This window comes from Equus asinus, chromosome X (assembly GCF_041296235.1).
Source record: "Equus asinus isolate D_3611 breed Donkey chromosome X, EquAss-T2T_v2, whole genome shotgun sequence".
NCBI lineage: Eukaryota > Metazoa > Chordata > Mammalia > Perissodactyla > Equidae > Equus > Equus asinus.
In genome coordinates, this window is record NC_091820.1 from 119,213,526 (window position 1) to 119,226,038 (window position 12,513).

Below are 12,513 nucleotides of genomic sequence, written 5' to 3' on the forward strand. Positions count from 1 at the left end.
AACAGCGAGAACTTTCCTGTGGGCCTGGAGGGCCTGAGGAAGGCTGAGTGGGCAGCTCTGTAGCATTCTCTCTTGCCTCTTTTCTGGAGTGGAGGGCGCTTGGAGAGAGGGGTACAGATGTGGAGGCCCCTGGTGGCTGCTTGGGGACACTCTGGGGTACCACAGAAACAGTCCCAGCTGGCAACAGAAGCCCCCCATGTCAAGTGCTGGCCTTGCCATTACTTTGGTGTGTGACCTCAGGCAAGTCACTTTTCCTCTTTTGACCAACAAGTGCCCCACTGGCTTCCCAGGGACTCTGCGAGGGTCCCATGAGACCAGAGACATAGCGGAGCTTTGCCAGAAGTTGAAACCTGCCCCCAACACGAGGTCCTAGGGCAAGACTCTTGAGGACTTTGGTGCCCTTACCTCACGGCTTTGGTGAGTTTGGCCTGGCTCTCTGGTGGAGAGACAAGCACGGTGGAGGTAGTGGGGGTCTCCTCATCTAGAGACAGTCCCAATTCTAGACTCGCAGATGGCTGAAGACCAACGTGCTGAACCTTCGGCTTCTCCCAGGAAGGGCTGCCCTTGCCCTGGGGGGCGGCTCTGGATGAGACCCTGGAGCTGGCTCTCCGGGTGGTGCTGGTGGAGGAGGTGGAGGGAGTGGAGGCCTGAGGGGACGTAGCTGTGACTTCACTTCTCTCGTCCTCATCTTCGATCACCACCAGGTCCTTGGGCATCTCCTTAAACTGGTACACCAGCCGCTGCCCTTCCACCTTGGCAAGGATGCCTCTTTGGTAGTAATATCTGGGGGATGAGGGGAGGGGAGTGGGGAGTCAGCCAGGGACACACCGCCCTCCAGGCCAGGGCAAGCATGAGGCCGAGGCTGGCCGGGGAGCCAGACGGGAGCCCAAGGGCAAGGGAAGGGGTGAAGCTTTTATGGAATTTCTGAGCTCTCCCCCGAGGACTCAAAGGGTCCACGAAAAGGGGTTTCAAGTGCCAACTTCCAGTCTGCTTTGGGGCAGAGGACAGGGGTGAGTGAAGGACGGGAGGGGATGGATGATGGGGAGTTGAGCAGTCCCCAGCCTGAGACCAACTGTGGGTGACTCAGGCCCGTCTCCCTGGGTCTCTGGCTTGCAGAATACGAAGGAAGCCCTTCTTGAGGATGGGAGACCCTAAAATTCTCTTCCGCTCTAAAAAGAGAAAAGGCTAGGACAGAAATGCAAGAGGGAGGGGATGGTTCCTCCAAGAGGGGTCCTGGGAAATGGGCTCGGGGGCAAGCAAATAGGAGAGGCACAGGACCCGCTTCCTTAAAGGACGAATCGGGTCTCCATTCCAGCGAGAGGGACTCCTTGGACAGAGGGAAAAGCCTGGTGCCACCCCCAGGGCAGGGCTCAGCGCTCCAGCAGCTCCTACCTTAGTGCCCGCCCCATTGTCTCATAGTTCATGTCGGGCTTGTTTTTCTGCTTCCCCCACAGCTTAGACACAGCTTTCGAGTCCACCAGCTTGAAGATGCCTTTCTCTCGCTGGGTCCACTTGATGTACTTGGGGCAGGTGTTCCTGTCTTGCAGAAGGGCGAGGAGGAACTCCCACAGATAGATGGTGCTGCCTGCAGAGGGGCAGGCGGTGAGGGGTGGCCCAGACCCCCCGGCTCCTTCCCGCCCCACCTGACGCCCAGCCATACCTTTGCCATCCTTGGATTTCTTCCGTATGGGGATGCTGGGGTCAGTGACGGGTGAGGTACTGCGGTTGCCCTTTGTCTTCCGGACTGTGAGGGGAAGGTGAGAGCAGGATGAGCCTGAGACCACGGTAAGTGCTCCAGGGCCGACTCCTGACAGAGAGGGCCCAGAAGCTTCCCAAGTTGGGTGCGACAAGGAAGAGCCAGGTCACCAGGGCTGGAGGCCCAGGATCGCTCTCCAGAGCCACAGCCCTCAGGCACCTGCCCCTGCCCAACGGCCCGCCCTCATTTTCAGACCCCAAAGGTAGACCAGACACGGCTCCGGTGCCGTGCAGGGCCATGCTTGCAGGTGAGTCCCGTTTAGAAGAACAGACTCCTCCCAGCCTAGTTTTCGGACTGAAAAGACAGCCTAAAGGCATGACTGTTGTTCAGGTAAGTGTGGCACTGGGGTTTTGGTGGCCAAACTGACAAAGCACTATCAACCAGCGATTGCCCGAGTAAATCAATAACACCAGGGCTTGGGAAAGCCCAAAGTCCTCTCCTATATATGGCCTCAGCTCCATAAGCTCCACAGAAGGAAGATAAGCATGCGGCATGAGGCGTCTTTTATAGACAGAGGCCCCCAGGGGACCCGGGACTGGACAGGGGGCCAAGCCTGGTGTCTAAACACCCAGCCTAGGATCCAACCCATTGAAATCACTGGCATTTCTGGAAGAGTTTCTGTCTGCTGGGCAGACAGGAGTGGCTCAGGAAATGTCAGGCTTCCAGCAGGCCAACCAATGAGGCCACGTTTTACAGAAGGGAGGCCTTTTCGTCCATCCCTGCCACGTCAGAGAGCTGTCCTCTTAACGTGTCTATGAGCCTAGACCCACTCACCCCTTATGGTCTCTCTGACCCCTCCCCCGCTCCTACTGCCCACGCCCTCGAAGACACAAACACACACAGTCTCTTTCTCTTTCTCTCTTACTTCTTTTCTTTGATTTTCCAGTCTTCTTAGCACTTTCCTCTCTGGGGACCTTCTCTTCCAGACAGTGCCCCTCCTGGTCACCAGTGTCACCCGCCCTGTTCAGGGCATCGGGCTCAGCAACAGGAAATACATAGTTGGGCAGAGTGACGGCTGGAGCAGCGTCTGAGTCTGGAAGCATTTCAGAGGTGCCGACTGCAAGAAGAAAGGCCTGAGGTGGCTGGGGCTCGGGGCAGGGTGGGAGCATGGTCTCCCAGCGCTCAAGTGCATGGGGGGCTTCCAGGGAGGGCGGAGGTGCCGTTCCCCACAGCCCCAGACACAGGATACACCTGAAAATGCCTCAAGTGTCTCGCCCCAGGAGGAGAGGAAACATCTGCGGAGCTGTGGGCACGAGCTGCCCCAATCACGGCTGCCACACGCATAGCCCGCTGCCGGTAGTGGGGACGTTCCAGGCAACACCCAGGGTAAAGGGCCCCCTTGATTTAGTCATTCCCTTATTTTACAACTGAAAAGATCCTTAGAACATCATTTATCCCAATTCTTCTCCTTTCCCGATGAGGAAACTGAGACCCAGAGATTGCAGAGCACAGGCCCAAGGTCACACAGCAAGTTGGTGCCTGGTACATGTAGGCACTCAGTAAAAATTTGTTGAATGCTGAAATGAATATTAGTGACAGAGTCGGGAGTGGAAATGCTAGGACTCTTAACCTGCACAGGGCTTTCTTTCCCCCACTGAGTCCCAGCGCCCCCTTGGGAAGGGGCAGTGAGGGCCAGGCATCCTTCTGTGGCGTCAGGACAAATGCCTGAGGGGGTCCTGGGGGAGGATCCTGCCTTGGGGCCTTCTGGGGAGGTGGGGGCCAACCTCCAAGACTAGGGAAAGGGCTGATGAGGTTCCAAGGCTAGAACATTTCTAAATAAGCCACACCCTGCGTAGTCTTCCTGGGAGCCCAGCGAGAGAGCAGAGGAACCTAAAACGTCACCCTGGCCAAGGTATTCAGCCTTAAAAAGGAAGGGAATTCTGACACATGCTACAACATGGACAGACCTTGAGGACGTGATGTTAAGTGACATAAGCCAGTCCCCAAAAGAAAAATACTGTGATGCCACTTACATGAGGTACTTAGAGCGGTCAAATTCAGAGAGACGGAAAGTAGATGGGCAGCTGCCAGCGGCGGGGGGGAGGGGAGTGGGGAGTGTTTACTGGGTACAGAGTTTCAGTTTTGCCAGATGAAAAGGGTTCTGGAGCTGGATGGTGGTGATGGCTGCGCAACCATACAAATGTACTTTATACACTGAACTAGACACGGAAAAATGGTTAAGGTGGTCAATTTCCTGTTGTATATTTTATCACAATTTAAAAATTGGGAGAAAAGTCACCGTGGCCATCTTTTCCTGGTCTCCAGTGCCCTCCTGCCCGCCCCCATGCCAGTCACAGCTCAAGAGCATGTGCATGTGTGTATCGGTGGGTGTGGGTACATCCGCCTGCATGCACCTGTGCCTAAGAACCCAGTGCACAGATGTGATATTTTTCAATGGAATTTTTTGTTCCAACTTACAGATCTGCTTCTCATCCAGGATGTTGTTGGGAGACTCGACATTGAGCAAGACTTCAGTGGTTGACATGGTTTGCGAGGTTGCCTCATTGTCATCTGGTTCCAGGTTCCATGGTGGCGGTGAGGGGAGGGGGAAGAAAAGTTCTCTTAGGGCACAGGGCAGGGGGTACAGCTACAATCAGGGCCAACCCAGAGGATGGTGCTAAAGAGCCAGGGAACAGCCAGGAAGGGACCAGGGCACCTCCCACCCTAATTCTCCACCTTTTCTCTACACCCACCCCAGCTGGGTTTTGGCCCACTCCATCTCAAAAGATCATGAATCCATTAAGACGGTTCCTTCCTCTATGAAGTGGTACTCCCGTTTGATGTCCTCACTGCCCCATCTAATTTTCAATAGTTGGAGGCCTTGCCCATGCTGCATGGGGTCACTAGGAGCCATCGTGGGCTACTGTTCCCTGAAGACAGAACCCCTTTTCCACCGCGCCTACCCTGCCCAGGAAGGGAACAGACCTGCCAGCAAAAAACTGCCCTCCAGGATCTGATCCTGCGTCATACACAAGGTCCCGTCGGCTATGATGCCATTGTGAACGTCGTCCAGCTCCAGTCCTGAGTACAGATGCAGTAATTCGGGGTAGGGTACCTGCTCCACGATCACAGCTGGGAACACCGAGGGGTCTTCCAGCTATGGAGAAGATAGGGATCTGGTTCAAGGCCCACTGGCCTCTGCCAGGAAGCCCTCTTTACCAGAACCTAGCCCTCCTTGCAATTCCTAATTCTTGGAGCCCTCAGGGGCTGCCCTTTGTATAGGATGACATTGCTCCAGGTCCAGCCTCACTAGGTGATGCTTTGAGTGGGTTCTTGGTTAACAGAGATGAGTTAGCTCTATACCACCTGCACCCAACCAAGGACGGGCAGTTTTGATTGGTTGTAGTTGTGGGTTAATCCGTGGCCAGGGTTAGTGCTCAGTCTATGAGAAGGGTTAGGTTCATTCTGAGGCCAGTGGGAAGGATTAGTCAATGACGAGGGCGAAGGGCCCTGATCTGTAGCCACGTGAGGGACTCAGTCTACAGTCAGGGCTGGGTGCCCACAGGTAGAGACTCACACTGTGGACATCTTAGGGCTCAGTCTGTGGCAATGAAGACGGAAGAACAGAGGGATTACAGAGGTAGACGAGTAAGGGCCCAGTCCCTGTGTGGATGAGGGAGAGAGTTCCAATTTCCAGCTTGATTCAGCGGGTTCATGGAGACTCTGCTCATGTTAAAGGGGAACACAGGATGGGGAGGAGCAGGTTTTGGAGAAAGATAAGGGGGACAGTGTCTGGATATGGTGAGTTTCAGGTACCTTTGGGCGATCTAAAATAGATGCCTATCAGGCAGTCAGAAATAAGTGTCCAAGAGCTCAGAAAGGTGGTGGCTAAATCCCTTGGAGTGGGTAAGATTATCAGGATGAGAATTCGATCCCTGGAGAACAGAGTTGTTCTAAAATTAAACGAAGCTAAATAAAAAAGGCGTGTGATTGCAACTGTTGTTTCTAAAAATTACGTATGGAAGGAAATATACCAGAATGTTCATAATAATTATACTTTGGTTGTGGGACTTGGGGTGATTTTTTCCCCTTTCTTTCTACTTTTCTGTATTTTCCAAATTTTCTTTCATGGGACTGTTCATTCTTCCTTTATGAAAAAAGAATGAGAATGGTCAGTTCTGTCTAAGGTTCCTGAAGGATCTAAAAGAATAAAAATTGATAAAATGCCTTTGGGTTTGGCCACTGGGCAGTCACCTGGCTGGAGCAGTTTCAGGGGAGTGCTGGCATCCCGTGACAACGGATCTCAGAGAGGATGGCCCGAGGCAGGCAGGCAGGTGTAGTGCTGAAGGCCACGGAGTGGAGAGCTGTCTGTTCAAAATGACAGCCACTAGCCACGGTGACTATTTAAATTTCAATGAAAATTTAAGTTTTTTCCAAACGAAAAATTCAGTTGCGCTAGCCACAGTTCACTTGCTCCATAGCCACATGTGACTAGTGGCCCCATACTGAGCAGCACACATGGAGAACACTTCTGGCATCTCAGAAAATTCTATTGGATTGTGCCGAGAGACTGCCTCAGTTCAAGACCAAGCTCTGCTGCTTACTAACAGTGGAACCTTGGGCAAGTCACCTGGCTTCGAGGAGACTGGTAACGTCTTATTTCTTAACCTGGGTGGTGAGTTCATGGGTGTTCACTTTAGTTATTCTTTATATATGATTGTATACGTATATATGATTTATATAAGTATAAATATGGATGTATTTATATGATTTGCATACATATGATTTATGCACTCTTTTGCATTCATGATACATTTTGCAATAAAAATTGTTTCCTAAAAAGAGTGAGAGAAGGGAGGCGATAAAGTAAACACAGAGGGTGGAGACGACTGGGGGGGAAGAAAGGAGCCAAGAAGGTGGCATTTTGAAGGGGGGCAGAAGGAAGGAAGATTTTCTTTTAGGGTTGGGGAGACCTGGAGACGTTCCAGGTTGAGGAGAAAGTTCTAGGAGGTCTGAAAGGTGCAAGTGAGAGAGGAGGTGATCAACGGTTTGAGGTCTTGAAGGCAGTAGGAGAGAAGAGATGAAGTCCAGGGGTAGGAGTTACCCTTGGAAGGAATAGGGACACTTCTTTCTTCCAGGCCAGTGGAAAGGAAATGAGATTGGCCATGTTACCAATAAAAGGGAGAAGGGAGGGCAACTGAGGGTGTCCTTGGCTTTGAGCTTCTCTGTGGATTGGAGGAGAGGCTGTCTGCTGAGGCTGGAGTGGCAGGTGTAGGGTTGGGAGGGAAGAGCAGCTTCTATGCAGAACAGCAACAGTTGCTGAGTGGACTAGAAACGACTAAAAAATGACTAGTAGCACTGAGAACCCAGATAAGGTGAGAATTTTATTCCCTTCTCCTCCCATGATGCCTTCCATGAGGCCAGAGGTGTCCGATAAAACTGAGCAACTTTAGGTTACAAGCCAGACAGAAAGCGCAATGTGTTCCGAGTCCACTAGGGGGCTGCCTTTGGTAGGCCGCTAGAGATTGGACACAGTTTTCTATCCTCGCAAGGATTTAGGATAGAGAGCATCAGAATTAGGCTGGGGTGCCCTTAGAGACAATCCAGCCGGATCTCCTCTTGGAGGAGATGGGGAGATGGCAGCCAGACAGGGTAGGGAACAGGACTTGCCCCGGTGATACTGTGGCTAAACTGGGATCAGAACCCAGGGCTCCTGACTCCTAATCTGCCATTCCTTCTACCGTCCCTGGCTGTCTCTTCTCCAGTCTGTGGAAGGAGGGGAGTGGAGGGCAGTGATGGGTGTGCCAGGACGCCGTCCCGTGGGTACATCTAAGCTCCCTAGTGCAAGGCAAGGCACAGAGCAGCAGGGACCTGAGCACCAGAATTCTGTCTCATTTTCCAAGTTCCTCCCACCGGAAGAACCCGTTTCCAGTTTATCCTGAATCCTTAGATCAAGGCCTAAAAGATGGTTATGGGAGGGCCCATCAACTGGGCTAGAGCTGTGAGTCTGAGGCGCCAGGGTTTGGACTCTGCCCTGTGGTTCCAGCTGGCAGTGCTCACTCTTGCTACTTGGTTGTCCCAGCAGCTTTCTCATTGTGACAGTGGGGGTGAAGAGAAGTGGCTGAAAGCGCACATGAGGATCAGTGTACCCCTGTTCGTTCAGCCCACATTGCTGAGTGACTGATAGCTCAGCTGGTGTCCTTAGCAGCTGCTTGGCTGGCTTGGTGACTGCATGTGCCCTGTAATTACATGTGGGCAACTGGCTCACTAAATGACCGCCCGATGACTACTCACTGGCCACATGAGTGACTAGCTGGCACACGGTCTGGCTGGCATGCAGGCCCAGTACCCTGAACCTAGTAGGTAGGTACTTGATCAGTATCTGCTGACTGGCTAGCCGACCGGCTGGCTGGCTCACTGGCTGTCTGCCTGCCTGTCTGTGTCCTTCTGATCGTCTGCCCTGGCTCATGAGGCTCTGTCTCTGGGGCCATACCTGGTGAATATCATCCATCCCGTTGCTTGCAAACTCAAAGATCAGGTCACTGGGCTGCAGGGTAATAGCCATGCTGTCTTCCCAGAGAGCTGACAGCAGGATTCGCAGGGCCCTCTGGAGCTGCGGGGTTTTCTTGATGAAGAGTTGCGGCTCAGGCACCTTGGAGCTTAGAGCCTACACCCCAAGCCACAGTAAAACAGGGGGTGTAGAGAGCTGGAGTAGGTGGTAGCCTAAGCCAGGTTCAAGGCTGCATGCTGGGCTGGGCCGACTGCAGGAGCGACCTAGGGAGAAGGAAGAGATGGGGGTCACCTTCCTTGAGCTCTGTTCCCAGGACAGCTGGCAAGCCAAAGGGGCCCTGCCACGCCAGGGCAGACTGCCAGAAGAGGGATGGCTAAAAGAGGACAATGAGAGAAGAAGGGAGAAGGAGAAGAAAGGAGGCAGGTAAAGAAAGAAGGAAAAAGAGGAAGTTGACTGAGTCACCTCCAGTGGGAAGTGGCTGGGCCTCAGTGCCAGTCCTGATCACCAGCATCTGCACCTGAACTGGCCCTGAAGATACACAGCCTCTCTCCCTTCCCTCTCCCAACTCCTCTGGAGAAGGTGACAGAGGGACTTGGGCTGTCTCCACCCTGAAGATTAATCCCCAGGTGCAGCCACAGGGGAAGTCAGGGCACCCCATCTGGCCACAAGGATGGGGCAGCAGCATGAAGAGTCCCTAACATTCCCTTGGCTTGAGAAAGAATCTTGTGTGAGGGCTTGTGGGTGGAGACACCTGCGTGTCCAGGGTGCTCTTCCAGACTGCCTGGCTCAGTTTACCTTGGGAGTGGGGGCCGCTTTGCTATGAAGGGCTGAGTTTACTGAGGAAAAAATGTCTCTCTGTGGGGGTTGTGTTGTCAGGGCCAGTGACAGCTTGACCCTGCTTGCAGGGATGGGGCTCTCAGACTCAGCCACGCCTCCAGAGAGCCTGAGACAGAGGAACAGGTGGGCCACATGCCCTGCACACTAGTCACTGCCCCGCCGCCGCCCGCCCGCCGGAGAGGATGGCCTCTGTGCTGTGTGTGGGTTTATGCCCTTGGTTCAGCTTTGCTTTCAGTTTCAAGACTGAACTGTCACCCTGGGAACTTGTGAGGAGAGCCCCAGCTGGGGGAGGGGCCCACAGAACCTTCCCCATCCTCCAGGGCCGGCTCAGCTGCCCCTTTTCCAGGAAATCTGTCTGCTGAAGCCCACATGTCTCTCCTCTCCCAGAATGCCTCTCGAGCTCACAGTCTGCACCTCAGGCGCTCACATGGCACCTGGGCCTCCAATTGTTTCCTGTGCCTGCTGCTCTCCTACGTGTTGTCTGGGCGGTACCCATGCCTGCCTCCCAAAGCCCTAGCTCCAGCTCCCATGCCCCTCCTGCCAGCCTGCTCTGCGCCTCCAGCCCTGACCGCTTGGGCTTCTCCACCTCCAGGAACCATGTCTTTGGCCCTTAGGGTGCTGTTTTTAGTGGTATCCGTGTGTGTGTTCGTGTGCTGGGCTTATGAACAGCCTGCTTCAAGCACCATCCCTGAAGAACTGGGTCCATGCACCATAGTAGGAGTGACACACTTGACCCTTCCCTCCTTGACACTCCTTTGGCAGTGCCAAGGTGGCAAAATCTTCTCCTGGCCTAGAAAGAAATGAGGAACTTCAGAGGGGCAAAGGCGAGGAAAGGGAGGGGGACCACGGGTGACCTCCCTGATGACCGCTCTCCCCGACAGGAGACACCCAGGCCTCTCCCACTTCCTTTCCGTTAGCCCACAGGGCTGGCTCCGCCCTCTCCCCACCCCCACCCCCACACCTTTCCACCCACCTCCAACAAAAAACTTTGAAAAGTCGCTCAACTCAACCTGTCAGGTCTGAGTCTCCCTTTGGGTGAATGCAACACTGAGCTCTGCTAGGTCGGAGAGAGGAGGCTCTGGGGAAACCACAGTCCTTGCCTGAGTTCCACTCCTCCCCCACCCGACCCTGCCCCTGCCGGTGACCCAGTCTCCTGAGGCCTGCCCGAGAAGCCTCCCAGGGCCATTTATGCTTGGCAGGTCTGTCTCCCCCAGCCAAAGCGCCCCAAGGCCCGCATTCCGCAGCTCCCTGCCCTCCCACAGGCCGGCTGTCTGCCCCCAGGAAGCATTCTCATACTAATCAAATGAAAGGCGATCACTTTCACCTAATCCCACTTTGTCTAAACACGAAACTCCTGTGTCTGCCCCTCTCCCCCCTCAAGGTCGTTCCGCCATGGCCCTTCCCTCCAGGTTTGCTCATCTCTGGCTTCTCTTCCCAGATCAGTATTTCATGTCTTCGAGTTCACTGCCAGTGCTCTGTGCCTGGGGAACTCCAGCGCACCTTGCTACCTCCCCCAGTAGACAGTGGCTTCCTTGAGGGCAGGGACGACTGAGTTGGTCATCGATGGAACTTTAGCATCTTTCACCCTGCTTGGCACTAGCAGACAATTTGTGTTTGCAGAATAAACGCATGAATGAATGAATGAATGAATGGAATGGTACTGGTCAGTCAGTACCAGTGAGTTGTGTTTTCTGGGCAATAAGTATATCCATGCATATCCACTGGGTGTGAGGTGGGTGTCATGTACTCTGGCTTATACGACAGTGAGAGAAATGTGTGCACTCCATGAGTGTTACATCTGTATGTTTTTGCCTCGTAATTTACAATGGGAGTTTGGTGTGGGTGTGCAAACACCGTAGATATACACGTGTGCAGGGCGTGCCCGTGTCCCAAGTGTGGGGACGTGCGTGAGAGCCTCTGTGTGTCAAAGGGCTGCCCTGGTCAGGCCAGCAGAGCCACAAGCTCAGTCACTGGTTCCTCCTCCTCCAGGCCTGCCTGTGTGAGGACAAACCCGAGCTAATGCTCCTTGAAGAGGCTGCAGTGAGGTGGACTGGGGCGGGGCACAGGGTCCTGCTGGCGAAGGGGCTGCCATCACTGTCCCCCTGAAAATTGAAAGTCCTGTCCTTCCCAGGAAGAGAGTGCCAGCAGAACACTGTGTATGTGGCCCATGGGTCCTTGGGGTGAACCGCCCAGGGCCGCTCTCCTAGGGAGGCAGCACTGCACTGTATCGATGGAACCCCCGGCCATCACGCAAAGAGGAGAGGTTTGAAATAAAAGAAAGGGACCAATCCAATTGCATCCTTTAAGTGTCCACACGTCTAAGTATCTGAACTCAGGACTTGGGTGGTGCAGGTTCCGCTGGCCCAGGACTGGGAGCTGCACTCAGCACCCAAGGCTGCTCCTGCTGTCTCACTCTTCAGGAGCTCGAGCCTGAAGGTGAAGGGGTGAAGGGGTGTCGGGGATGAAGAAGCTGTCCTACCCTCTTGGCCAAGGCTAAAAAAACTCTCCCCTTCCCCCCTTCATGGAACCTTCCAGTCCAGAAAGTTTTGCCCGTCCCCCTTCAGATGTTTGAGGATTTGAAAGTGAGAGGCGGGGAGAGGCATATTTGCATGTTCACTCTCCCCGGCAGAGGAGTGAACCAGCCCCCCCCCCACCAAGTCCCTCAAAATAACCACCCTCTCCCAGGAACCTGAAACCAAAGAAGCCACCACCACAGAAGGCCCGCCCTGCTGGAGGCTGGAGAGGCCCCCAGCAGGGGCTCCCCTCCCTGGCGTCCTTACAGACGCACTGGGACACAGCTTTAGTGGCCTAGAGCCCTGGGCACTGCCTCACCGCTGAGTGGGGGGCTAAGGGGCTACACACAGACATTTGGCTCACGGAATTAAGATGCCAGGGACCCCTTAGTAACCGGGGGTGAACTCCTCACCCCACGCCATCACTGCACAGCTCACAGCTGGCTCCAGTCAAAGTCCGCTCCCAGGGTGGCAAGAGCTGCTCCCTTCACTCCCTTTGAGGCCACGGCAGGATCCCTGGCTCCCAGGGCCTGTCCTACTTGGGCTGAAAGCAAAGTTTCTGTGCGAGCATATGGCCCCGGACACTGTGTGTGAGCGTGTGTGTGCCACAGGAGGGAGTGAGCAAGCGAGGCCGCCTGCATCCCCGGCCTGCAAATGCACACCTCTAGCTCTCTGTGGTTCTGACTGCATTTCAAAACCAAAATAGCAAAATAGAAGTGGTTTGGGCTGTTCCTGCGTCACCACAGCTGGGCCCCCTTCAGACGTACAGACCATTTCTGGGGCTGTCACTGGAACACGTCAAGCGGTGTCCAGCACCGACCCATCTGGGCCTCCTCTACCGGAAACAGCCCCTATGCGAAAGCCACGTCCACAGCCTCCGTGGAGCGAGTTTAAATCCGCACCCGTCCGGCTGAGCCAATGCCTCTCACAGAATTGCTAGCAACACCCGTGGCATT

The 12,513-nt window shown here is 54.4% G+C and overlaps 1 protein-coding gene across 2 annotated transcripts in view; it reads right to left on the reverse strand.

The window, feature by feature from the left end:
- The window catches only part of ELF4 (E74 like ETS transcription factor 4), a 37,172-nt gene that overhangs the window by 3,037 nt on the left and 21,622 nt on the right, over positions 1 to 12,513 (reverse strand). For both annotated transcript variants that reach the window (XM_014866242.3, XM_014866243.3), the window contains exons 2-8: positions 8,190 to 8,470; positions 4,682 to 4,853; positions 4,175 to 4,267; positions 2,622 to 2,813; positions 1,661 to 1,744; positions 1,393 to 1,585; positions 406 to 783 (exon numbers count right to left, since the gene is read on the reverse strand). In XM_014866242.3, coding sequence (XP_014721728.1) covers positions 406 to 783; positions 1,393 to 1,585; positions 1,661 to 1,744; positions 2,622 to 2,813; positions 4,175 to 4,267; positions 4,682 to 4,853; positions 8,190 to 8,261 — 1,184 coding nt within the window. In that variant the 5' untranslated portion in view covers positions 8,262 to 8,470. The remainder of the gene's footprint in view (positions 1 to 405; positions 784 to 1,392; positions 1,586 to 1,660; positions 1,745 to 2,621; positions 2,814 to 4,174; positions 4,268 to 4,681; positions 4,854 to 8,189; positions 8,471 to 12,513) is intronic.